The sequence below is a fragment of the Lissotriton vulgaris genome, chromosome 3_1 (assembly GCF_964263255.1).
Source record: "Lissotriton vulgaris chromosome 3_1, aLisVul1.2, whole genome shotgun sequence".
NCBI lineage: Eukaryota > Metazoa > Chordata > Amphibia > Caudata > Salamandridae > Lissotriton > Lissotriton vulgaris.
The window spans coordinates 316,706,031-316,732,571 of NC_141689.1; the positions used below are offsets into that span (position 1 = coordinate 316,706,031).

At 43.8% G+C, this 26,541-nt stretch overlaps 1 protein-coding gene across 2 annotated transcripts in view; it reads right to left on the bottom strand.

The window, feature by feature from the left end:
* Positions 1–23,952, bottom strand: part of C1QTNF3 (C1q and TNF related 3) — a 514,740-nt gene extending 490,788 nt beyond the window's left edge. Inside the window, exons 1-2 of one of the 2 annotated variants that reach the window (XM_086962927.1) lie at positions 23,601–23,952; positions 21,622–21,748 (exon numbers count right to left, since the gene is read on the bottom strand). In XM_086962927.1, the coding sequence (XP_086819053.1) occupies positions 21,622–21,748; positions 23,601–23,849 (376 nt within the window). In that variant the 5' untranslated portion in view covers positions 23,850–23,952. The remainder of the gene's footprint in view (positions 1–21,621; positions 21,749–23,600) is intronic. The other variant, XM_086962929.1, reaches the window with a different exon arrangement.
* Between the last annotated feature and the right edge of the window lie 2,589 nt (positions 23,953–26,541).

Here is a 26,541-nt window from a genome sequence, read left to right on the forward strand (position 1 = left end):
GAAGGCCTTGAAGACCTGGCTCTTCAGGGAAGCTACCTCTAGCCAGCATTCCTCCTCTTTTTCACACTCAGCTTTTCTTCCATCTTCAGCGCCTTGACGCCTTCAGGCAAAGTTGCGCTATACAAGGCTCTAATCATTCATTCATTCATTCAGTGGAAAGCATTGCTGCTTAAATCAGGCTACCAATGATGAGGCGGGGATTTCCCACAGAAGCCAGCTTTTCTTTTTGGGGATCATATTGTATGGGCTTTGCTGAATCCCACTGACAGTTCATATCAAGATGTGAATCCGTGTAGTGTGGGTGACATAAGCTGGTGGGCATCGCTTGCAAGGAACATCCAGAGATAACCATGTTAAGGCTTCATCTCAAAATAGATTAAAGTTGATCGGGCCTAGACTTGACTCTGTAGATTTGTAATGTAGATTGCATTTACTCTGTAAACCGTCATACATTTCGCATCACTAACAGCCCTTCCTTTAAATATGTTTGGCTGCCAGAGTTCCTGTATTAGAAGAAAGGATTAGACGCAGTTCGACCCAATAATGACCAGGGAAACTCGCCCAGAACATTTATGAGTGACCTTGAAACATGCCTAAAGTCTCAGAGCTTTATCTACAGGAATCCAAAGATGCTAAGCTCTGGATTAAAAGGATGGTTTAAGACCTGAAATTACAAGCTTCAAAGAAGGCAAGAGATGTCAGCGGTGTGTGGTGAAGACCACAGCAGTGATGAGGCAAACACTTTTTGTGGCTGCCAACACGCATGTTGTCCTAACCATCTGTCAGCCCCCAACTGAGTTGCAGGGAACACATACACACAGAACTGGGACAGTGACCCGAAAACATTCCAACCTCCTGACACCACAGTATCTACTGCACACATGTAGACAAAAGAAAGAATTAAAACTACAAAAAAGTTATGGGAGACCAACCCAAAATGTAATTAGCTCATCCACACATCCTCCAAAGGCACTTCAAGCCAGGACCTAGTGTGTGCTACTGCCACAGTGACAGGTAGGGGATGCACGTGGCAGGCGTTCACCTCTCTATGGAATCAGTCAACACCAGTCAGTAGGCGTGGTGCATCGGAGGCCTCACCACTCGTCCAAACTTGGTTTTGCAGAAGCTCAGAAGATGAGCCATCTTAAAGTGCGAAAGCAGACCTTTGTGGGAGTGGCCTGAAGTCATAGTCAGCCATTTTCTTTGTGACTACATACCTAAAACATTTGAAGAGGTCGGAAGCCCTTAAGGAGGATGAGAATTTTATCAGTCAGCCATACTGAACTAGCTTTCAACATAAACGCCTTCTGAGGCAAATTGGTAAAAACAATAAGCAAACTTATAGGAAATGCACAAACATTTATATTAGGGTACCCTGACAACACCAGTCTTCTCTTCTTCACTTCTCGCACCCTTCAACAGTGAAGAGGTTATAGAACCACAGACACTGACATATTTCTCAGTTTACTCCATCTCTCCAGTTGTGTCCATGTGAAGAGTGACTTTCAAACCCGAATGATAAGAGGGACCTCTCAGAGTTGCAGACACTGTAGTGCTAAATACTATCCAAGAGATTCTTGGCTGGATAGATCTGATATATTGTTCTCCTGAAGGCACTCGTTCAATCAGTAGAACTCCATCTTACAAAGTAACTCTGTGTCTCCACAAGTTGGAATCCAGTCACGGTTTTCGAAAAGCCCATAGCACAAAGTCCACCTGACAATTGTCGCTAATAACATACGTGCGAAGGTCGAAAGTGGCCAGACTACCCTGCTGGTCCTGCTCGACCTCACCGCCGCATTCGACACTCTGTCCCCTGCCATTTTGGCTGGGCGTCTGCGGGAAATAGGAGTGGACGGACCGGCGCTTAGCCTCTTAACATCTTTTCTGACTCAGCGCGAAAAAAGGGTCAAGTTGGGCGACCACCTCTCCCCTGTCAAGCCTGTGCAGTGTGGGGTTCCTCAAGGCTCGTCCCTGAGCCCCACGCTCTTCAATATATATGTAACACCTTTGGCCAGGCTTGTCAGATCCTCTGGTCTGGAAGTCGTATCCTACGCTGACGACACCCAGATCATGGTCTCCATCTCACATACCGCTGACATCACTGCCCTTAATTTTAAAGCTTGTATGAAGGCAGTCGCAGAGTGGATGGTAAGAAACTACCTCAAACTTAACGGGGAGAAAACGGAGGCGATCATTTTTGGAGGAAAGCAGGAGATTTGGTCTGCTGACTGGTGGCCCTCTGTTCTCAGTTCCTGCCCCACACCCACTCAGTCAGCTCGGAATCTGGGCCTTATCTTTGACTCCTTACTTTCCTTCAACAAGCAGGTCAGCAGGACGGCCTCAACCTGCTGCGGGGTTTTGCGAATCCTGAGGAAAATCGTACATTACCTGTCATTCGAAGCCCGTAAACAGGTCACGGTAGCCCTTATAGCCTCCCCCCTGGACTTTTGTAATGTACTTTATTTGGGAATTACCAAACAACTTGTCCAGCGTCTCCAAACTTCGGAACTTAGGGATCAATCCTCTCATTCTCAGTTCCGGAAGGCCTTGCAGACCTGGCTCTTCAGGGAAGCCTACCTCTAGCCAGCAATCCTCCTCTTTTTCACACTCAGCTTTTCTTCCATCTTCAGCGCCTTGACGCCTTCGGGCAAAGTTGCGCTATACAAGGCTCTAATCATTCATTCATTCATTCAGTGGAAAACATTGCAGCTTAAATCAGGCTACCAATGATGAGGCGGGGATTTCCCACAAAAGCCAGCTTTTCTTTTTGGGGATCATATTGTATGGGCTTTGCTGAATCCCACTGACAGTTCATATCAAGATGTGAATCCGTGTAGTGTGGGTGACATAAGCTGGTGGGCATCGCTTGCAAGGAACATCCAGGGATAACCATGTTAAGGCTTCATCTTAAAATAGATTAAAGTTGATCGGACCTAGACTTGACTCTGTAGATTTGTAATGTAGATTGCATTTACTCTGTAAACCGTCATACATTTTGCATCACTAACAGCCCTTCCTTTAAATATGTTTGGCTGCCAGAGTTCCTGTATTAGAAGAAAAGATTAGACGCAGTTCGACCCAATAATGACCAGGGAAACTCGCCCAGAACATTTATGAGTGACCTTGAAACATGCCTAAAGTCTCAGAGCTTTATCTACAGGAATCCAAAGATGCTAAGCTCTGGATTAAAAGGATGGTTTAAGACCTGAAATTACAAGCTTCAAAGAAGGCAAGAGATGTCAGCGGTGTGTGGTGAAGACCACAGCAGTGATGAGGCAAACACTTTTTGTGGCTGCCAACACGCATGTTGTCCTAACCATCTGTCAGCCCCAACTGAGTTGCAGGGAACACATACACACAGAACTGGGACAGTGACCCGAAAACATTCCAACCTCCTGACACCACAGTATCTACTGCACACATGTAGACAAAAGAAAGAATTAAAACTACAAAAAAGTTATGGGAGACCAACCCAAAATGTAATTAGCTCATCCACACATCCTCCAAAGGCACTTCAAGCCAGGGCCTAGTGTGTGCTACTGCCACGGTGACAGGTAGGGGATGCACGTGGCAGGGGTTCACCTCTCTATGGAATCAGTCAACACCAGTCAGTAGGCGTGGTGCATCGGAGGCCTCACTACTCATCCAAACTTGGTTTTGCAGAAGCTCAGAAGATGAGCCATCTTAAAGTGCGAAAGCAGACCTTTGTGGGAGTGGCCCGACGTCACAGTCACAGTCAGCCATTTTCTTTGTGACTACAGACCAAAAACCTTTGAAGAGGTCGGAAGCACTTAAGGAGGATGAGAATTTTATCAGTCAGACATACTGAACTAGCTTTCAACATACACGCCTCCTGAGGCAAATCGGTAAAAACAATAAGCAAACTTATAGGAAATGCACTAACATTTATATTAGGGTACCCAGACAACACTAGTCTTCTCTTCTTCACTTCTCGCACCCTTCAACAGTGAAGAGGTTATAGAACCACAGACACTGACATATTTCGCAGTTTACTCCATCTCTCCAGTTGTGTCCATGTGAAGAGTGACTTTCAAACCCGAATGATAAGAGGGACCTCTCAGAGTTGCAGACACTGTAGTGCTAAATGCTATCCAAGAGATTCTTGTCTGGATAGATCTGATATATTGTTCTCCTGAAGGCACTCGTTCAATCAGTAGAACTCCATCTTACAAGGTGACTCTGTGTCTCCACAAGTTGGAATCCAGTCAGTCAAATTTTACCGCCTCCACTCGATTCCTTGCTCGAATAAAGTGATGTAACCACAACAGAGGAGGGTTTCAATACTCTGCACTATTTCCGATGATACCAAGCGTCTGTTTCACATCAGAAGCATACAATAAAGGGACCTCCTCTGGGCATAAAATCCTATCGTAAAACTCAGATCAGGAGCAAATCATTCAAATAAGCCAGTTAATAAGTTGATTTCACAACTTCTCGTTGGCTCGATGTCACTAGATCAGGTTGGATATTATGAACCCTTAAGCAATGCTCTGAGTATCCGCCGGGCTAACAGCGGAGGCCGCTCCTTCTCCCACCTGGCGGCCAAGACCTGGAACACCCTCCCCCTGCACCTCAGAGCCTCAGCATTGCTCCAAACGTCCGGAAAGGACCTCAAGACATGAATGTTCAAACAATAAGAACAGACAAGGTGATCCGGCAGCATGACCCCACAGCTCCTCGAGACCCTCACAGGTAATGCAGCTGTGCTATACTAATCCTGATTGATTTGTTCACACAGCCACCTGCAGCTCACTGAGGAAAGACAAGTGGCATCCACCACCACTAATATCACTGGGTTACCAAATTTAAAAGCCAGTGGGTCTCGTGAATGTTCTTCTATCTCTGGCAGCACCAGGATTAAACTGTGAAAAGCACAAGCCTTCTTTACTGAAATTACGGAAGGCCCACACTTTTGTTGTGTGCTATTAACGATGCTGGAAAGATTGCTCAGTGAGTTAAACGCTTGCACCTGAAACATGTGGTGGACTGCCAGTCATGCATTTCAAACCTGCCAAGGCTAAATCGGCGTTCCGTCTTTCTAAGATAGGTCAATCGAGTACCACTACATCGACCAATAACAACAATTGCAATTTGTAGTGCTTAGAAACAGTATTCTGGCATGAAGCAGTATAAAATGTATTATTATTATAATGCCAAAGGCACATATTCCCAAAAACCAGAATTGGATATGCCCAGTTTCAGAACTCTTTTGTTGATTTAAACCATTGCCACGGGACTGGGTCTCATGCGTGAGGGCCACTTTCATTTCCAAGGGCATGATCGAGGCAAGTGCAGACCGAGCTGTGATTTTTTGGGGGGACAGATAAGCAATGATAACTTCCTAGTTAGTTGAACAAAGAGAACCCGGAATACATGTCCCTGTTAAAGTCTCCAGCCTTTCGGTCTGCACAAATTGTTTTAATCAGATGTGCAGTGACATTTAGGAGCAAAAACAAAGGACTTTAAATATGGAAGAAAGGCAGATTTAAAGGCCAGGCAGGTCATAGTAAAAATTAAAACACCTTGTATGATTTTGATGGCTGCTTTGATGTCACACTAAGACTGACGCATGATGACGATGCGGTTGATGCCACAACCAGGGACGGGTACTTCTCAGCCGGAGAAATCTTCGAAAACCAATTAATAAAGCAACCAAAAAGCTCTACGTTGTGGGGCGTGATAGTAAAAACGGAGCTAAGTAATCAGCGTTCCGTCTTTCTAAGATAGGTCAATCGAGTACCACTACAATCACCAATAACAACAATTGCAATTTGTAGTGCTTAGAAACAGTATTTTGGCATGAAGCAGCATAAAAATGTATTATTATTATTATGCCAAATGCACATATTCCCAAAATCGGAATTGCATATGCCCAGTTTCGGAACTCTATTGTTGATTTAAACCATTGCCACTGGACTGGCACTCGTGTGTGAGGGCCACTTTCATTTCCAAGGGCATGATCGAGGCACGTGCAGACCGAGCTGTGGTTTTTGGGGGGGACAGATAAGCAATGATAACTTCCTAGTTAGTTGAACAAAGAGAACCCGGAATAAATGTCCCTGTTAAAGTCTCCAGGCTTTCGGTCTGCACAATTTGTTTTAATCAGATTTGCAGTGACATTTAGGAGCAAAAACAAAGGATTTCAAGTATGGAAGAAAGGCAGATTTAAAGGCCAGGCAGGTCATTGTGAAAATAAAAAGCAAGTTGAAGTATATGCAAACAAGCAAGGTTCACATCTTGCTTCCACTGTGACAGATAAGTAGACATTTTACACTCAAAAGGAACGTACGGTATACATTTTAATGCAAATCGTGTTTGTGGCAAACGCAATGCAAAGCACATTTACACATGCAACCAGTTACAATTCATAATTTGCTAAGAACATATAAACGGAGGCTACATGAAGGGAGGAAGTAACAAAACGAGAGCTGGTTGCTATAGATATTGAGGGCGATGTGCAAACCGCTGCCAGTAAACTAAACGAAATGCAAGCAAGTGGAAGTATATGAAAACAAGCATTGGCCGCGTAGCCGTGAAAGTGATCGCGTGCACTTCACACACGCGCACGTGCGCGTGATAGTACGCTGATCACCGGCAAAGGTACATTTCCCAGAGTCGCACAATCGGTGCCCCCCCAGACAGCTCGGATGACTGTCGGGAGACACCGACGGATAGGTAAGCCGTGTGCATGTATTGATTCTATCACATACAAACATCATACTCGGTGTGGTATCATACTACGCGGTCTAGATCACACCGCGATATACCTTAGTCTCAGCTCACCCAAGAATATCCAGACTTCCTATGAGCAGGGGTTTATAACATACAGCAGGCAGATCCTACACTTATGATCAGCGTATTTCCCAACGATAATCGGCAAAGACAGCGATTGTTCTTAGATATAATCCATTTACCATCGATGGATTCTGAATGAGCGATGATTGTCTCTTTTCTTTCATTTAATCCTCCTTCTGTAGAGCGGTGCTCCTCATACCTGAGCCGCAGCCAGGTGGGGTGAAGCTCCTCAACCATCATTTATGGGTGAGTGTTGATAATGGAAACTGTTCCTTTTTATATATATTGATCTGGTACTGTATTTTACAGGTTGTATATGGCATTGTTTCAAAAAACCGCGGGAGAATGAAACACTGATGGTCTCCCATTTTTGTTGTTTGTTTGTCTTTCTCTGTGGATCCTATGTTCTGATGCGATGCGATATCAGTCCTTGGTTGAGCATAACCTGATCCTTGCAGGTGATATCTTTTACCTTTCACTAAAAGCAGTAGTTTTAAAATCTTGGTCCTGAGGAATGCATGAAAAATCTTTTTCAATTAATGCTGAAACATGTCGACCACTACTCAACGCGGCTATTATTTCTAAAACCGCTTTTGCACATATCTTTTTAGCCTTAGGGACTGGGAGATACTAATAAACTTTGTATTTTCTACCCAGCTCACCTAATTTTATACTCACTTTTTCTTCTTTTCACCCTACACTGCTTTTCAGTTGCCATTAATTTCTTGTGTTACTCTCCTCTCACATCTCCATTTCGGCACAGGTAATGTTTGCCGGCCGTTGTGTTTAGTCTCCTGGGCAAGGAGATCCCAAATGATGTATAAGAGGGCAGTACAGTGTGGCTTCTGATGGGAATTTTTCCATATGTCCTTGAGTCCTAACTTGGCCAATTTTGCACTTTAAGTAACAGGTGTGTTGTGTTCCTATGGGTGTTATCTGCACTGCACTTACGTTGTGATTCCGGATGATTGACTCTCTTGACCACTAGGTACCACTGGTTGTTTGGGCATTTCCCAGAGTACCTACTCAATGTCTCGGCCAGACCAGCGCATGCGCTGGATCAGGCCGAGACCTAAAAAGACCATTTGGTAGGATTCGCAAAAAATTAGGCAAAATTCTGTTTGTGAATCTGTAGCATCCCAAGAGCAATCTCTGGTCCTAACGTGAGCGTGAGCAGGGACCGAAATTGCTGTTGAAATGTGGAATGTGGTTACTGTTCGCACTGTACCGTTCTGTGATAGGCGGTTGCCTTTTGGTTCCCTGCTGGGTGGCTGTTACCCCGGCAGCTCCGGAATACATAAACGTTTTCTGCTTCATGGCATCATTTTAAGTAATTAGTTCCTGTGGATATTACATACTTCCTACCAAAAATGTAGAGATGGAGGTCTTCTGCGAGGGACAGCAGATCTTCAATCCAATACTCACACTAGAAAAACGGTTACTTTTTATTGCAGCCCTTCCGATGGGCAAGGGTTGCAATCATCAACACAACTGGCGTGATGCAATGAATATGCGGGGATCGTGGGTGTGTGCTCCCCATTTTAAAGATATTGGACTCTGTGTCTCAAGAACTGTTTCTAAAGCTCTCGTAGCTACTGTGGCATATGGTTAAAGTACAATATCACCCCTTCGGTATATGAATATTGTATTGTGAGCCTCTTGGATACTTGGTTAATCATGTATTCTTTGTAGAATAATGACTGAATAGTATGTTAATGTAGTTAGTCTGTGACATGAGAATCACATTCTTCATGAGCAGGCTGTATTAAAGAATGGAGATGGGTGAGGTGCTAACATGGATGTAACAGAGAGAAGAGATGACAAACTGACAGCAAGCATGGAGATTTACGCCTCTAGGAGATACTAGTATATGGGGTCCACCCATGAATGACTGAGGGCAACCCTGCAGGGGCACTGTTGTGCAACTGCAAGGAATTATATTGTACCAATCAAGGACAACACCAGTTTGCCACCTGTAAGCCTCAAGGAAACATTATTCTGATGGGTGTTAGTGATATGAAAGAGAACAAACTCACTAATGTAATAGACATCAACTTAACTTTATTATACTGCCTTTTCCTTGGTCTTCCCTGCTGTCATCCAACAGGACTATTTTTCTGGCAACGAGAAAATAAGAGAGGGGAGAGTAGTTGATTTCTTCGCGAAAGTGTGCACTTTCAGAGGATAAATCAAATGCGAAGATCAACAAAACATGTGATGGCACACATAGTAGCCCTCCACATATCCTTTAAGGGAACATGTGTAGAGAACTCTATATTAGATGTATTTGCTCTCGTGGTGAGAATAAAGATATTTAGAAGGCCAGCAATATAAAATGCAGCAGTGTTGGATTCATTCGTAATGATTCTAAAGTTGCATCTGTGAAGCAGGTTAGAAATCTGACTATTTCGGTTTTATTGCTATACTTGGGCTTTGCAGTTTTGGTCTCCTTCACATATATTTTGTGTGTGTCTCACAGCCAGCCTGTGTAAATATGAGGAGACATGAATGGACCTCTTCTGGAGTGGTCACCACCACTGGCATTTGGTGAAGACACTTGGGCATAGATGCATCAAGCTAAAAACCTCTCGCAAAGGGGCACATTCTCAGAATCTGCCCCTTTGCGACCGGTATTTTTGCATTTGGGATGCATCATCCCAAATGCAAAAATCGCAATTTAAGAAATCACAAAATTGCGATTACTTAAATTGCTATTGCATTTAAGGAATTGAGATTCCTTAAATGCAATGCATTAAAGTTAAAAAAATAGCGATTTCGCAAATAGGGGGAGCAAATTACCATGAATTTGCAAAAACTTTGAAAAATGCACTAAAGTGCATTTTTCAAAGTTCCATTTTACACACAAACATGCCCTTAGGGCATGTGTGTGTGCAAGATGTACCCCTATGCATATTTCAGGGTTGCAACAGGCAGGGTGTCCTTTTGACACCCTGGCACCCTTGAAATTGCAATCTCAATTTGCGATTCTCTAATTGAGAATCGCAAATTGAGATTGTCTTTCAATTAATTCCTATGGGCCTAAAGGCCCATAGGAATGAATGGGGAGGTATTCCTTAATTGCGACTCGCAATTTGCGAGTCGCAATAAGGAATTTTAAGAAATCGCTATTTTTTTTGCGAGTTCTTCATTCATAGCCTTTGGCTATTCCTTATCAGCGTATCCTTATTTTTCGCTAATAAGGAATCGCAAAATGGATGCTTGATGAATCTATGGGTTGGTGGTGATTATACAGAGTGAACCGTTCCTTTCTTAACTTTTGGATATTCTATGTATAGGACTAGTAAGCATCCTTTAAAAGAAACTAAAGATAACAAAGAAAAGTAATGTATTTTCACACGTTTAGGACTTGTAAACTGTCCGGACTTCTTTAAAGGCTTGACATGTTGGTGTCAAATTTCTTCTACCTTCTTAGATTCAACTTTGGATGTTAAAGTCAGTCTTTTCAGTGGGGAAGGGAAAATCAATAAATTCGTGGAATACATCTCCTAACCAATCTCCTCTTGGTGGGCTCCATGTAAGGCTGTTTTCTAGGCGTGTGTGACCTCTCATTTGGAGGTGTAATTATCAAGCTCATACTCCCTGTCTTGTAGATGGAGTGAATGTTTCTTTGAAGACTAAAAACAGTACACCACTGTCAACTAATAATCTATAGAATGAAATGTCCTTCCTTTGGTAGACGATTGCAGGTTCCAATAAGTTAACTTCCTTTAGGTCTTTGGTGTGACTACTGCTTGCACATGTATATGGTGTGTTCTCTAAAAGTGTCCTCTTTCAATGGACCAGTTTTCAAGAATCTCCTACATCTCCTGTGCTACATAATATATATATGCGCCTTATTGTTCATATGTGATACAGTACCATCTAATTGCATACTTAAAATACAGTTTTGGAAAAACAGTCTACTGACAGTTTTCAGCGACATGCCTAAAGCGAAGGGGTATTACTGCAACATCCCCATTTGCAGGTACATTTTCCTCCAGCTTAATATGGGAGTGGGATGCAATATGATTCCTTAATATTCCATAATGAGGAAACGAAACACTGTAGGAGCGGTTGGAAGGCACAGAAGATAGTTTACTGTCGCAAAGTGACTTGCTGCTCAAATCTTCTCTCTCTGACTTTAGGGGCAAACCTGCCTACGATGATGCAACAAAACTTTACAAAGAAAGCCCAAAAACTAGGTAGGATGCCCGAGGGGTGGAAACCAGTCTTTAGTTATATCATTGCAGGGCCCTAATGCAAGCACTCATTGAATACAATGCAGACCAGACGGAGCATGGGTGCAGCAGTGGTGGACTTCTTACAACTGCGAGTTCTGCATTTGGAAAAATGTTTCTCTGTTTTGTAAGATACTTGGCTTCTTCCGAAAGTTTACCAAAAAAGCTTAACACGGCGTTGAATGAAATGCCTTCTCTCCCACAAACTTCCTAAACGTTTTCCAAAGAATAATAAAAGAGATAGTGGACGATACTTTCCAAATCTTAAGGTCAAAGGTTGTTTTTAAAGGGATTTAACAATAGCAATTTTACAAAAGTTAAAATAAGTTTCATGAATGTAGCTGGTCATAAGCCAGTTTGACGACAGCAGCATCAGCATCAGCTCCATCAATTGGGGTGGAAGAGTTTAACGTGGTCTCAGTTTGGATGCTGTGAGTTGTCATGGGAAGAATATCCGGTGTAGGATTTTATCTGCCTCGATGTTGTCCCATTTTATATTGCTCTTGTTAAAGATGAATTTATCAAGATTATTACATTGTTTGGAGAATCGTAATCCATGTTTTTTATTCATTGTGTTGCTAATGGAAAGCTATAAAGGCGCTTCTCTTTCCAAATTAATCTCTTTCCTCCCCTGTGGCTTTTCTGTTCTCTGTTGGTCTTCGGATTAGCGCTGGGACGCCCTGTTGCTGGGGCAGCTATGAGCTTTACAAACCTCGTAACATAACATAACATAACATGATGTCTGGGACCAACTTTTGGCAAATCAGTCTTGCACAGGTAGGAACATTCTAGCCGTGTCCTCTCCTCTCTCAATGGAAACGCAAGCCTTCTTAGGCCTTCTCAATGAGTTGCAGGTTCAGTGGTGGCTGCTCCCGAAGCAACTAGGTAGGGCGGCAAAGGGGGGACATAAATACATAAAAAAATATTTAAAAAAGAATCAAATTACTCTTTACCTGACACTGCGTCTGCTCTGTCTTCCTCCTCTCCAGATCTTCGACTGGCACACTATTGCCCACGCTCCTAAACGCCAATCCCACCGCTATTCCGAGCATGAGAACAGTGCTGGGATTTGTCTGAGTGGCCTGCTTTGCCGCTTAGATAGTGCCTGGGAGCCTGTGGCTTTTCTCCACCCGGCTGTACAACGCAGACGGGTGGGGAAATGCTAAGTTTGCATGTGGATTTGGCTGGCCTAAAACAGCCGGCCAAACCATCAAGCGCACTTAGTAGTGTCCACAATTCGTCCTCCTGAAGCTCAGGAGGATGGCCTTGCCCGTCCCTCGACTCAGCTACCCAGCATAGGCAATAGTGAAAAAGAAAATGTTAATAAAATTATGTAATTATCATTTTCTTTTCACTGTTGCCTCTGATGGGTATCAGCAGTGGGACGGTGCTCCTTCGCCATAGCGGAGGAGCAGCCCCTATGCATACTGCATCTTTTGGCCCAATGAGCAACAGGCACTCATCTAAACATAGGTATTGCAATAAGGGAGATAACCTGAGAAGTGCAAAAAGGTGAAGGGTGAAATGCTTGATTTAATTTCAGTCACTGATAGTCTTTGCAATAGTGCAACCCTAGAGGGCTTGCTTTCCTCACCTGGGTCTAGCAGCCATATTCTTTCGATGTGACATTCAAAAAAAGAGGCCAGTTTATTAGGCTAGCAGCATTGTTTAATTGCATTTGAGCATATGTTTTCCAGGTGGGATGCAGACAAGTAAAATATCACTGTATGTAGGTGAAAACAAAATATAAGTACCAAAACTGTTAATAGAATCTGCATTATGCAAATTTACTAAAGAAAATGTACTATGGAACTACCTAAGTGTATACTAGTGATTAGATTTAGAGCTTGTAATTGCCCCAGAGGGTCGTAAAAGGGGTTGAGGACCATAGCTCAAGGCTCATGCCATTGAACCCTACATATCATTGCATTCTGGTAGTTCCACATATAACAATGTAAATTTGAGCTAAAAACATCTAGAGTGCTAATCACTGTCGGAGGAATCCTTAAATAATAAAGCTTTGTGTACAGCACTCTGCTGCCGTTTTCCTAGGTCTGACCTGTGCTTTATAATCATCCAAATAAAAACGTAAATGTGTCAGATCTCATGTTAATACCTCTAGATCCCATTGTTTAATTCTACAGTGCCTTCAGTGATGCTTCTAATAGAAGTTAAGCTATTTTAAACTTTTTTCTTTGCTTTCATATCTTTCTTGCTCACAAATCTTCTGTCCCACACATCTTATCTTGGACTAGCAATGTGGAAAACCATCTTGGAATTGTATTTTCCACTGGCCCCCCTTAAGGATCTCCCACAGTCAGCAGCACATCTCACTAGAACCTGAAGAATTGTGACCACATCATCCCAACCTGATGGAACTCCACTGACTTCTCTTGCCAGACACATTAAAAGCAGCTGTGTCATCTACAAATCTATCATAATTGCCAGCCCTGCTTACTTTGATGAAATGCTCACCATCTACGGTGGCTCTCGGCACACGTGTTGCCAGAATCGTTCAGAAGGGGAGACACAGAAGTGCAAAAAAGAAAAAGAAAAGGGTCTTCTGACATTCAAGCAAAAAGTGAATCTATCTGGACAATGTCCCTGTATCCATCTGGATACCCCCAACACAGCACCAATTTAAGAAATGGCTGAATACTCACCTATTTAAAGAACAAGATTACGTCATAATTTTAGTACAGTCCACAAGCCACCTACCCCTACCAACAAATGTTGATTGTGCCTTTGATCCTCTACAGTGATCCACTGTCTTTCAGTTAGGTTTGCTTTATATATAAGCCACATTCATATATAATAATGCACTATTCTTGAAAACTTTTTTAACTGGAGTAAAGGATACATTTTCGGAGATACCTGCATAACGTTTTTCCTCCTAGTGTGACTAATATAATATATTTCCACATAATAGAGCTTAGAAATATTGATGTCTATCTTATTAGGGTTATTAATTATGCTTTCCTTGTTTTACTGATGTCTGCATCAGGAAAGTTGCTTCTTGTAAAGTCGCTTTAACAATACCACAGGATTAATAGTCAATTGCTGACATGTCCTGTGATGTCACTTCCTCTGGTGTTACTTTGCATGTAAATTAGAGGGGCCTCACATATTCCCCTTCTTTCTGGGACTCCAAAAATCCTAAACTTGGCCTGGTTGGCAGTGGGAGGTAGTTCCAGTAGTTCTATTGGACATAATTGAATGCCTCAGTAAAAAGGATAAGCTTGTAATATTTGACATGAACGTTGATTTGGGAGTTTTATAGGATTTGGACAGAAAGATTTCCAGAGTTAAGGGCTAAAAAAACTCTGATTTGTCCTCCTCAGCATGACTTAAGCTAATATATGGCTGGCGGGTATTGGTCTTTGTAATACCTAATATTCTTGGCGTGGTATTCCCCCAAACCTTTTGCCTTCACACCTTCATTTTTGCTGAACTTGTTTTTGTTGGCAATAGGACTCTGTGCACTTTACTCCTGTTAACCAGTGCTAAAGTGCTTGTGCTTTTGCTTTTAAACAAGGTAAAGTTAAACTACACCTAATTTACTGATTTAATTTACTTGTACGGCTCTCATAAATGGTACTACCTCTACCCAGGGCCTGTAAATTAAATTCTACCAGTGGGAAACAGCACTCGTGCCACACAATAAAAGAACACTGTAAAATGTGTCTCATGGTTGCCACTGCAGCATGATCGTGTGATTTTAAACTGTACTTTCAACCAGGTAAAATAAGCCTTTTGCCAAGGCTAATCCTTCCTTTTTAACCCCTTCGGTGCTCATGACGAGGTCAGCTCATCATGAGACACGGTGCTCATGTGCTCATGACGAGCTGAGCTCGTCATGACCACACCCAAGATCATTATGGCCCAGCACAGGAGAGGAATATCCTGCACAGCCAAGTTGTTAATACTTATAAGTCACCCCCAAGGTAGGCTCTAAAGGCACAAAGGGCAGGGAGCATTATATTAAAAAAAAGACGTGTACTTAAGTTTTACATGTCCTGGTACACTGGGTTACCTTATTACATTTAATAAGTGCCGCTCAGATTGCTTACACTCAAATTAATTCTAATTTAAAATTCTCTTTAATGGTGAAGTCAGAATTTAAGTTACAATTCCGAAAGTGCCACTTTAGAAAGGTGCAAAAAACACAGTTGATGGACAGAATGCAGAACAATGTTTTACATTCACCCCAGTACAAAGATCTGGGCCTAAATCCATCGTTTTTTTGCACTCCACACCACCCTAGGTCAGACAATGGCTATATGCAAATCAGCCTTGACCCTGTGCCTCCTGGGAACAGTCCAGCCCGGACTACCAAGCCATGTCTTTCCTAGACCGGAATCAAGCATCCAAGGACCGGTTTCTGGGTATCAGCCTTCTTCAGCCTGGATAGCTTGACTCCAGTGATGTGGAGAGCCTGGGACTCACGTCTGAGCATACCCAGCCCACTCGGGGTGAAAATTGCAAAAAACACAGTTGATGGACAGAATGCAGAACAATGTCTTACATTCACCCCAGGACAAAGATCTGGGCCTAAATCCATCGTTTGTTTGCACTCCACACCACCCTAGGTCAGACAATGGCTATATGCAAATCAGCCTTGACCTTGTGCCTCATGGGAACAGTCCAGCTCGAACTACCAAGCCATGTCTTTCCGAGACTGGAATCAAGAATCCAAGGACCGGTTTCTGGCTATCAGCCTTCTTCAGCCTGGATAGCTTGACTCCAGTGATGTGGAGAGCCTGGGACTCACTTCTGATCATACCCACCCCACTCGGGGTGAAAATTGCAAAAAACACAGTTGATGGACAGAATGCAGAACAATGTCTTACATTCACCCCAGTACAAAGATCTGGGCCTAAATCCATCGTTTGTTTGCACTCCACACCACCCTAGGTCTGACAATGGCTATATGCAAATCAGCCTTGACCCTGTGCCTCATGGGAACAGTCCAGCCCGAACTACCAAGCCATGTCTTTCCTAGACCGGAATCAAGCATCCAAGGACCGGTTTCTGGCTATCAGCCTTCTTCAGCCTGGATAGCTTGACTCCAGTGATGTGGAGAGCCTGGGACTCACGTCTGAGCATACCCAGCCCACTCGGGGTGAAAAAAAAACACAGTGGATGGACAGAATGCAGAACAATGTCTTACATTCACCCCAATACAAAGATCTGGGCCTAAATCCATCGTTTTTTGCACTCCACACCACCCTAGGTGAGACAATGGCTATATGCAAATCAGCCTTGACCCTGTGCCTCATGGGAACAGTCCAGCCCGGGCATAAGAACAGTGATGGATTACACCCAGATCTTTTGACTGGGTGTGAGTGTTTGATTGATTCAGATGCTCCGTCCATCACCACCCCCTTTTGTACCGCTTTTGGCCGCCATAACTGTGGCAGGGTATGCTCAGACGTGAGTCCCTTGCTCACTTTGCCACTGGATTCAAGCAAGCCGGGCTGAAGACGGCTGGAATGCCAGAAAACGGTCCTCGGAAGCTTGTTTCCGGTCCAGGGAAGACATGGCTTGGCAGTTCGGGCTGGACTGTTCCCATGAGGCACAGGGTCAGACTGATTTGCATATAGCCATGTCTGAACTGGGGTGGCAGAGTGGGCTAAAGAACAGTGATGGATTAAACCCAGATCTTTTGACCGGGTGTGAGTGTTTGATTGATTCAGATGCTCCGTCCATCACCACCCCTTTTGTACCACATTTAGAAAGGTGGCCTTTTCTTGTCTCAGCCAACTGTGCCATTCTGCCAGTGCCCAAATCACATGACTGTGAATGGTTATGCTGTTTGTGTATTGCTTCCAGACATTGGGAAAAAAGGAACTTAGATTCGCACAGGATGGCTACGGTGAGGCTGCACCCAGCCTCTATTACACTTCCAAGGGGCTTTTCCCAAACCACACACAAATGAACCTGACACCATGCCTGCCCTGCCTTTTGTCACTGTAGGCAGTTTGGAGCCTAGCCCAGGAGAAGAGGAAGAACTGACCAGAGCTAGTTTTAGTGGTAGGTCAGGTGATTTCCCCACGAAAAGGCTGACACCAGTTATAGAAAGAGGATCTTCAGAACACCTCATCAGAAGACTCCTGGGTCTATGGAAGATACAGAAGAAGGGCTGCCCTGCTGCCAGAAGGACCGTCCTGCTTCTTGAAGGACTGCCTTCCTGTCTAAAGACGGAAGTTTGAACTTCTTGCCTTGATCCCAGGCTATTCAGAGTGACTCCAAGGGTCACCTGGCAGACTTCCTGTGTGGGCGTCAGGGGCACAAAGAGCTTCCAGGGGCTGCCTTGCAACTGCCCAGCAGCAACTTGACCTGCTTCTGGCCTCTGCTGGAGTGAGTCCTTATCTGCAAGAGGTGTCCCTCAAGTCCTGGCTAGCATCAATAAGAGCTCCTCCAAAAGAAAAAGGTGAAAATCCTGAAGTTTAGGCTTTTTGCAATTGTGAATGAGCCTGTTTGTGCCAAATCCCTGCCAGCTATGACAACCGCAAACACTAAGCACCGGTGAGACCAGCTCTTCATGCCGACAGCAATAGTCCGCTATGAACGCAAACACATTTTTTTTATTTATTTTATTCGATTTATATAGCGCATTATAACCCAGGGGTCTCTAAGCGCTTGTCAGGTAAGCACAGCAGAAATTCCTAAAAAAAGCCCTACCAGGAGTTAAAGCCCAACGCAGGCCTTCTGGAAAAGAACAGTTTTCAACTTCTTCTGGGAGGACATCAAATTAGATTCCTTCCGCAGATCCGCCGATAGATTATTCCAGACTGCTGGGAGAGTATTGGAGATGGCACGGCCACCCACTGTAGCCAATCTGAAGCGTGGTTGGGTAAGAAAAGTTGCTTCAGCAGATCTTAACAACCTACCCGGTTTGTATGGAGTCAGGCGGGTCTTTTGTAGTAGTAGTAATAAGCTTTATTCGATTTTTAAAAAAAATCATGAAAGCATCGACAATGCAGAAAAACCATAGACATTTCATTTCATAGACACAATAAAAAGCCATCATTCAACAATTATTATGCGGGTCTTAATATATCTAGGCGCCTTTCCATAGAGCGATTTATGTGCGATGCAGAGCCCTTTAAAGATCACCCTCTGCCTTACTGGCAGCCAGTGTAGCTCGCGCATAAGTGGGGACGCATGCGAGCTCCTTGGTTTCTTGAAAATGAGCCTAGCGGCATCATTCATCACTACTTGAAGTTTGTCCAAAAGTTTTTGGGGCAGCCCTAAATAAAGCGAATTGCCATAGTCCAACCTTGATAATATCATTGCGGACACCGCCCGTCTCAAGGTGGAGAAGGACAATAATGGCGCAATTTTTCTAAGTTGTCGGAGAAGGCCGACACAGGTTCCTACCACCGTGGTGACTTGCTTCTGCATGGATAGTTTATCATCCACATGGATGCCTAGGCTTTTTACCTCCACTGCGGGTTCTGGGGGTGACCCAAGTTCCCTAGGCCAAAACCCGTCGTGCCATGGATTAACAGCGATGGTGATTGGTAAAACCTCCGTCTTGTCAGGGTTAATTTTTAAGGAATTCAGCGACATCCAAATGGCTGTCTGCTTGAGAATGTTTAGCAGCCTTGCTGACGCCCCAGGAGTACTCTTTGCGTCCTCCCTTGTAGGAAAGATGCAAACCAGGCATGAGCTGTGCCCTGAATGTCGAAATCCCTCAACCGCGACAAAAGTTGTTTATGACACACGGTGTCAAACGCCGCGGAGAGGTCTAACAACACCAGGGCACCAGGTATCTTCTTGTCTGCCCTATTCCTGAGCTCATCCAAAATAGACAGCATGACCAGTTCTGTGCTGTGATTCGCACGGAAACCTGATTGATTTGGTTCCAACAAACCATTCCTTTCCAGATGGTCGGAAAGATCGAACAAAACATGCTGTTCTAGCACTTTGGCAAGGAAAGGAATCTGGGAGATAGGCCTGAAATTTTTCAGGCACTTCACGTCTGCCCCAGTTTTTTTTAACAGAGGGATCAGTCGTGCTTCCTTGAAGGCTGTCGGAACCTTGCCTAGTGCTAAGGATGAGTTCAGGAGAGCCAGGACCTCTTCTTCAATTCCTGGCATAGCCAGTTTGAATACTTCAGGAGGGCAGGGATCGGCCTGGGAACCAGACTTAACTTGCCCCATAAGCAGGGACAGCTCATCCTTCGTGATCAAGGGTATGGTGTCCAGAGGTCTGTCCGCCAGCTTCTTAGCCGGGGTAGTCTGTAGGGGGCAGGCATGCACAGGAGTACGAGCAATTTCCGAGATGAGGTCTGTAATTTTGCTAGTGAAGAAGTCCTGAAACCTCTGACAGTCCTCTAGAGGGAACTCCGGCCTCTGTTCTTTTGTTTTCCTGAGTTCATTTAGGACTTGAAAGATTTCTTTTTGTGGGTCTTTGGCTGTAATGATCCTTTCCTCATAGAACTCAGCCTTCCTAGCTCTTATTGCCCGTTTATAGGACGCTAGTTCTAACAAATAGAGACTTTGCGCGTTAGTGTCATAGGCTCAGCGCCCAGCTCTCTCTACCTTGCGTAAAGCCCTCTTCTTCTCCCTAAGAGAGTCATTATACCAAGGGGATCCCGAGCCTCTGTTTACTAAGTTGACCCTTCGTGCTGGCGCCATGTAATCGGCCGCCCTTCGAAGTCTATCATCCAAGTTACTACAGAGAGCATCCGGATTCTCATCCAGAAAATTCTGGGGTGGATTCGCTAGGAGATGTGCTACCATTTTATCTCCATTGATGTTCTTCCATTTCCTCACCACCCTCTGGCCTTCTACAGGTTTCGTTTTTTGTGAGTTCATCAGGAGATCTGCCTTCACTAGAAGGTGATCCGACCAGACACAAGGCCACGTAATCGTCAATCCCTGTACCGGAAGTGACGTCCACACCAGATCAAGCGTGTGACCTTTCACATGTGTCGGCCCCTTTACTTGTTGGGTTAGACCTAGCGATGATAAAGCCTCATCAATCTGGCTAGCCTGCCCTTCTCTCGGGGTAGTTTCCCAGTGGTAATTAAAGTCTCCCAAAATAACCATATTCTCGTACCTCGAGCGCAGATCCTGCACTAATTTAAAAAACAGGTCAGGAAACTCCGGCATGGCCCATGGAGGACGATACACTACCAGGACTATCAGGCAATCTATCCCCAACCTCAATTTAACACCGAGGACCTCCGCCCCTCCCAAATTTTCTGCCAAGATTGTTTCTCCTCGCATACAAGCAGCAAAAAAAAGTGCCACCCCTCCACCTCTCTTCTCTCCCGCTCTATTGCAGTATAGAGCCGAAAAATTTGCCGGTAGGGCAGCCACAAGATCCGGTAGCAAGGAGTCCTCCAACCACGTCTCTGTGACCCCTAACACGTCAAATTCCCCGTCCTCCAGTAATGAAAACAACTCTCCATTGTGTTTTTGGAGGGAACGGGTGTTTAGCAGCCCGTAATGCAAGAGCCCGGCTTTATGAGCAAGAGGCCGTCCAGACCCTTTCTCCGGAACCCTCCACAATCCTTCCTGTTGAAGTAGAGCCACACTCCCCTCCTCAAGGGATGTACCAATCAGGTTAACTTCCAATAGCTCACCTCTATCATAGGTAATGCGCCAACCAGGGGTACTGGCCTGCACTTCACGCCTGCACTTCACGCTGAAAGAGACCATCCACGATGATCAACAAACACCAGGTTCCAGAGACGACATGGCACTTCTCCCTACAACAATGGCCATCTGCGACCCTGGACATGCTCTTCACATTGACAGACTCCACCTCGTAGCCTCCTCTAATGTGAACGGAACTATTGACCCTGTATAATAGAAAATAACTCTTAAGCAGCACTAATCTGGTCTCTGTGCCCAATCCACACTTCACCACGGTTGTCCTGAACTTTTGATTTCCCCCAGACCTGCGAGACCAGATAACTGTGATTTACGCTTTCTGCTTCTTGGCACTATTTTTCTGAATTGGTCTGGAATTTTTCTTGTGTTGTGTTTTCACTTTATTACTGCTTGTGTGCCACATAAATACTTTACACATTGATTCTAAATTAAGCCTGACTGCTTTTGTGCCAAGCTACCAGAGGGTTAAACAAAGGTTAATTTAGTGACTTTTCTGGTTCACCCTGGCAAGGATTGTGGTTGTTGCCTGAGTAAGACTTCCATCCACTAAACCAATAACCTGAACTCTTACAGTCCCAACGACTCCTCTGTCCACTGAATGGCATATTCATAGGAGTTACTTGTAGGGGAGCAAGATAAACGTACCTGCGTATATTGTTGCTACAGAGGCTTTCAGTTTTCAAGAACTTTTAACAGTAGTTATCATTATTATGTCAAATTATTGATCAACATTTTTTTGACCTCAGACAGATAAAAGGAAGAGAAAAACTGTTGCCAATCCCACATGCAATTGGTGATTGCAAACATATTTCAGCAGTAAGCACGTAACTTGCTGAGCTACACTGCAAGAGGTTGCTTTGTGTCACGTTTTCATGTCATTATTTCCAAATGAAATCTATTTTGTAAGTTTACTCGTATGTAGTGATTCTTCTTACCTGGCATGCCAGGTGGTCCAGGGGGTCCTATTGGTCCAGGGGGTCCAAACTGGCCCCGATATCCAAATTCACCACGGCAACAGTTACTGCAATCTGGCTGTGGGGGCGGAGGCCCTTGATGCGGCACCTGAAGGGGATAGAGAATCATAATTCTTCCATTAGAGGCCGCCTGAACGGTGGCACGTTCAAAAGAGACGAATAGCAATCACTTTACAAATAGCAAAAGAGGCTACACATGTTCTCTATCTCGCAAAAGCAAGTTTTAGTTCACTCTTTTGCATCTTAACAAAGTGTGACCTTTTTTCAACTCTAAGTTTTCTCAGTTGCCTTGCAGTTGCAGCCTGGGCATTCCAGGCTGTGATGTTTTTCAATTACAATTTGGTTCATTTCTCCAGATCTTTAGAGCATAGAGAGCTAAAGCTTACAATTGTATTTAAACTTCCTTGCCTAATGCTGTTAGTCACAGGGAGTATATCATAAACCAACGCACAGCTGCCTCATCTGGCCTCACAAATCTAAGCTGTCAAGAACGGCCTGAGAAAAATGTGCATTTTGTCCATCCGCAAGCTAAGAAACTGACATAAAGGACGCCACAGGAAAGTAAAAATGGATTTCCATTTTGACATCATTATAGACACTGTAAAAGGTGAAAGCTTTAATGGACACCTTACTCATATAGGCAATATTAAAATATAGACCTAAAATCTATCATACTCTGTAGCAACTGTTCATATTATTACAACTTTAGTCTCTAGTAATTCAAACAATAAATATCACTTGGTAGACGCACTTCTGCAGGCAAAGTACAGGGAAAAAATATCTGAAGCAAATGGGACAAACAATATGGTAAAAAATGAACTCAAACGCCTAACTCTGTGAGAAAAATGCCTTAAGCAAAATATATTACTAAATGTCTGCTAGTGTCATAAACCAACCAGTTCACCACCAAGGTGGAAATGAAAAACGCTTGTTTTATTGGAATATTAAGTAATGTTGGAAATACAGATTAGAAAACATTTCCTACACCGAACTGTACTTACATATCCTATCCATTCTATACAGATGTATTCTAAATATTATCCCTCTTAGTAGCTAAAGCTAAGTAAAGTTGGCCAGGTTAAATATTGTTCAATTAACAGCCTTTCACAGTATAGACACAGCATTCTTCACAATTAAACTCTCAATCCTTTTCGTGTAAAATGTAACTCCAGAGAACTATGTAGATTTGTATACAAAAGACAAGGCAGCGCACCTTTTATCATACTTAAGTATTATTGTCTTAACAAGTGTTTATGAGTGGACGGACAATTAATAGTCTTTAATGCCCAAATGCTTGCGGGCAATACGACTCTTAGCACCTCTGGCTCTAAAGTCACAAGGTATATCATTTTAGACAACTGTGGTCCCTAGAGAAGTACGAAATAGGAAACCAAGTAATGAATATAGACTCAACTGTTGCTATATTAAGTAGACATGTCCAGCCGGACAGAGGTCTAATGTTTACTCATAGAAAATAAGACAATTGTTAAACAGAAATACATAAAATGGTACACAAACAAGCCTGTGTTCTACTTAACCAGTGGTGTACAAAACAAGGGAGAAAAACAACAGGGGGCTCAGGCAAAGCTTTGGGTTTGTTATAGAGAGACAATTCACAGTGTCAAGAGAACAAATCAATGCGCGAAGTCACTGCCCACTTTATAAAAGAACAAGTGCTTCACAAAGCAAGCAGAGTTATTCCCCATGCACATCTGGTACGGCAGCTATTTCAGCCCTCCTCTCTCTGTACCAATGTTTAGCGAATGCAAGTATATCGGTAATACTATACAACTCAGACACAAGCACCGACTTGAATTAGTTCTGTTTTAAATTCGCCCCTTTTGAAAGACGTCGTGGTTAGTAATCTAACGGGAACATCTCACTGTTTTAAGCAATTCTGTGGTGGATCAGTATGGGACCGTCTCTTCGCAATCCTCTACCTCTGGTCTCTGCCCTTCCTGGTCTGCAGAAGGACTACTGTCAACATGGGGTTGAACCAGCTGAGGCCTCGCGCCTATCACTTCCCCGCCGGAGACTCTATCGCCCAGTTGTTGGTGACGACTTTGAACTACGGAAGCCGCGGGCTTAATAAGTCTTCGCCTCACCTCCACGTATTCATCCTGACACGAGCAAAATGGAAGGACGAGCAAAGCTAGCAGGTGACAGGTGGCGAAATTCCTTTGCGCCATGATGTGTGGAAGTCAAAAAATTGTATGGCCAGAAAGTCGCTTTGAGGAGGCGCTCTATGGTCTTGTCAGGCGAGTGCGCTAGCAGCAATGGCGCCCAATAAACTGCTAGAAGGTTTTATATGTTAGGGTGTCGAAAGTATAACTGCAAATATGCCAAATTGACCAAATCCCTCGTCCAAAATAAATCAAAACTTCCTGAGACGAAGCAAGGCTTATTCATCACACTACAGCCGCGTGCAAAATTGATTTGTATGTTTGGAATGGCAGGCATATTTCACAGACTCCCATGGTTCCTACATGGGGATTTTAACAAAAGTAACACCTTCTTTGGACTGTTTTCGTTTAACTGTGGAAAGCGTTGATAGGAATGGGGAACACATGCCCAATGGATTGCCATTCTTGATTAGACATGGAAATGTCATAACTTCAACATAAAAAAACTCACATATTTTGGAAGCGTTCCCCTGGTTCACTTGCCAGGAAACTCGCACTCAGGCATCGACTTGGCTAGAAAAGTCACCCAAAGAACAATTAAGAACCAGCCGTTTGAATAGCTGTACCAACTGATTTCCCTGCGGGGAGGGAGGTGGAGGGGATTTGTAGACATCGATTAAACAAGAGCGAGTCAATCAAGCTGGGTTTATTTTCTGAAACAGTATAGTTATATTTTTAAACCCTCTACCAAATCATTTATGACATATTGTAGTTTCGTAAATTGGCAACTCTTCATAGCTAATTCACTTTATAACTTTATTTTAAGGCTATTGTGGCACTTCATGATTCAAGCCAAGCTGGCTAGACTAACTATCAAACCTCTTCACATTCACGAGTCAATGGACAATTTTTGCTGATTTGTGTGTCAAAGTTCACTTGAACTGTAAAGTAACTCAGAATCTCCTCAAACATGAGAGAAGTCCACACGAGGGCATTTCCACACCTGATTTCCAGTGCATAAAACTGATAACATGACAAAATGATCCGAATCGGAATGGAGGAAGCATTTGGTATTAATCTGTTATTCCCCATCCTTTCAGGGGTGAGGAACTCTGAATCAATTACAATATTGCACACCGTAAATACCGCACAACACGGTATCAGGCGTTACCCGTTGCTGGACTAATGTCGAGACCCTCATCTTCAAAACTTGTGAATGTTTAGGTATCACAGGCATATGTTGAAGTAACAACAAAGGAATTCTGACAAACCCTTCCTCAAAGTGGAGTTGTTTATGAGTACACTCTCTCATCCAGATGGTAATCCAATGTAAGGAAATTCCATTGTCGGGACAAAATTTCACCATTTCGGATTCCGTAATATAAAACGGGGTTTGGTTCTTTCAGATAGATTGTTATACATCTCTAAGGTGTACCTATGTGCACAGAATATGTTCAAGTCTTATTTGCTCTGAATGTAACTTCCATGTTCATAGGACTACTTGTTGGGCACTATGAACATGGACGTTCAGTTCATGCACCAATCTTCTGGGAATCCTCTAATGTCTATTCAAAGCATTGCCCTGGCATTTGCAACTCCCCTTCGACAGCAGGGAGACTTTCTCATTAGCATCACCAAGGATGAACTAGGAAGTAATGTTCCACCGGTGAAGATGAGCGGCTGTGTTGGTGACCATAGCTCTGCTCCCATTATGTCCTCCGGTGTGAGGAAATACAGGTGTAAAGGAGAGACGCTCTCCTTTCCAACAGTTGCCTGGCCTAGAAGATTTTTGCTTAAGGATCCCAGCAGGCAAGAAATAAATACTTTTATTTGATTTGTTAAAATCATAAAAGGGTGGAACATACCACCATGTGGTAAACAACAACATATAGAGTAAAACATGCCCCTGTGTGCTGGGCAGCATTGCACAAATGTACATGATGAATAAAGACAAGGAGAGCGCTTTGAAATGTGCAAGATAAGTAAAAACAGGAATAGCACTTTATAAGGCGATGGCGCTCACATTAGAAGATTGGGGCCATCAAGTGACTGTTATAACAAGGATGCAGCACGCGCTATGACTAGTGCTTGATTAAATGTGTCTGTTACCCCTGTCTCAAATAAAGTGCTTGCAGTGCCTTAGAATAAAAGGGAGGAGGGAGGAGAGAAGGCTGCAAAGGGCATCAAGGAAGAGCTGGATCTGGCCGCAAAGTGTCCATATGTCCCAGCAGGTGTAGAATCACCAAACAGGCCTCCCCCTACCAGCGCTCCATTGACTTGTTTAATATTAGAGAAAATCGGAGTATGTTTGATTTTTTTAATCTCACAACATGTTATGGGTCATATTTATAATGGTTTAGCGCCGCACTGGCATCACGCAAGGGGGCACAAGGGTGATACAAAACCTAGAATGACATTTACCAATCCACGCAAGGCCAACTTGCGTTGGTCTGCGTGGCTTAGTAAATGTGGAGTAACGCGTGGCAGCGCAAGTCGCTGCCTTGCGTTACTCTACCCTAGGGAGGCGCTCCATGTGAGGAGCGAGGGCGTTTCCATGCATCCACTCATGGGTTTTAGTGCATCCCCAGATGTACCATTAGTGGTAGACCTGGAAATGCGTCAAAATGCTTTGGCTCCCCAAATGAGGTGGGACGATACAGAAATATGCTTATTTCTCCTAGTTTTTCCTCTTTCTACATGTGCATTCTGCAGCACATGTATAAAGAGGAAAAAGTCTCAGAGCATTTTTTTCGTGCAG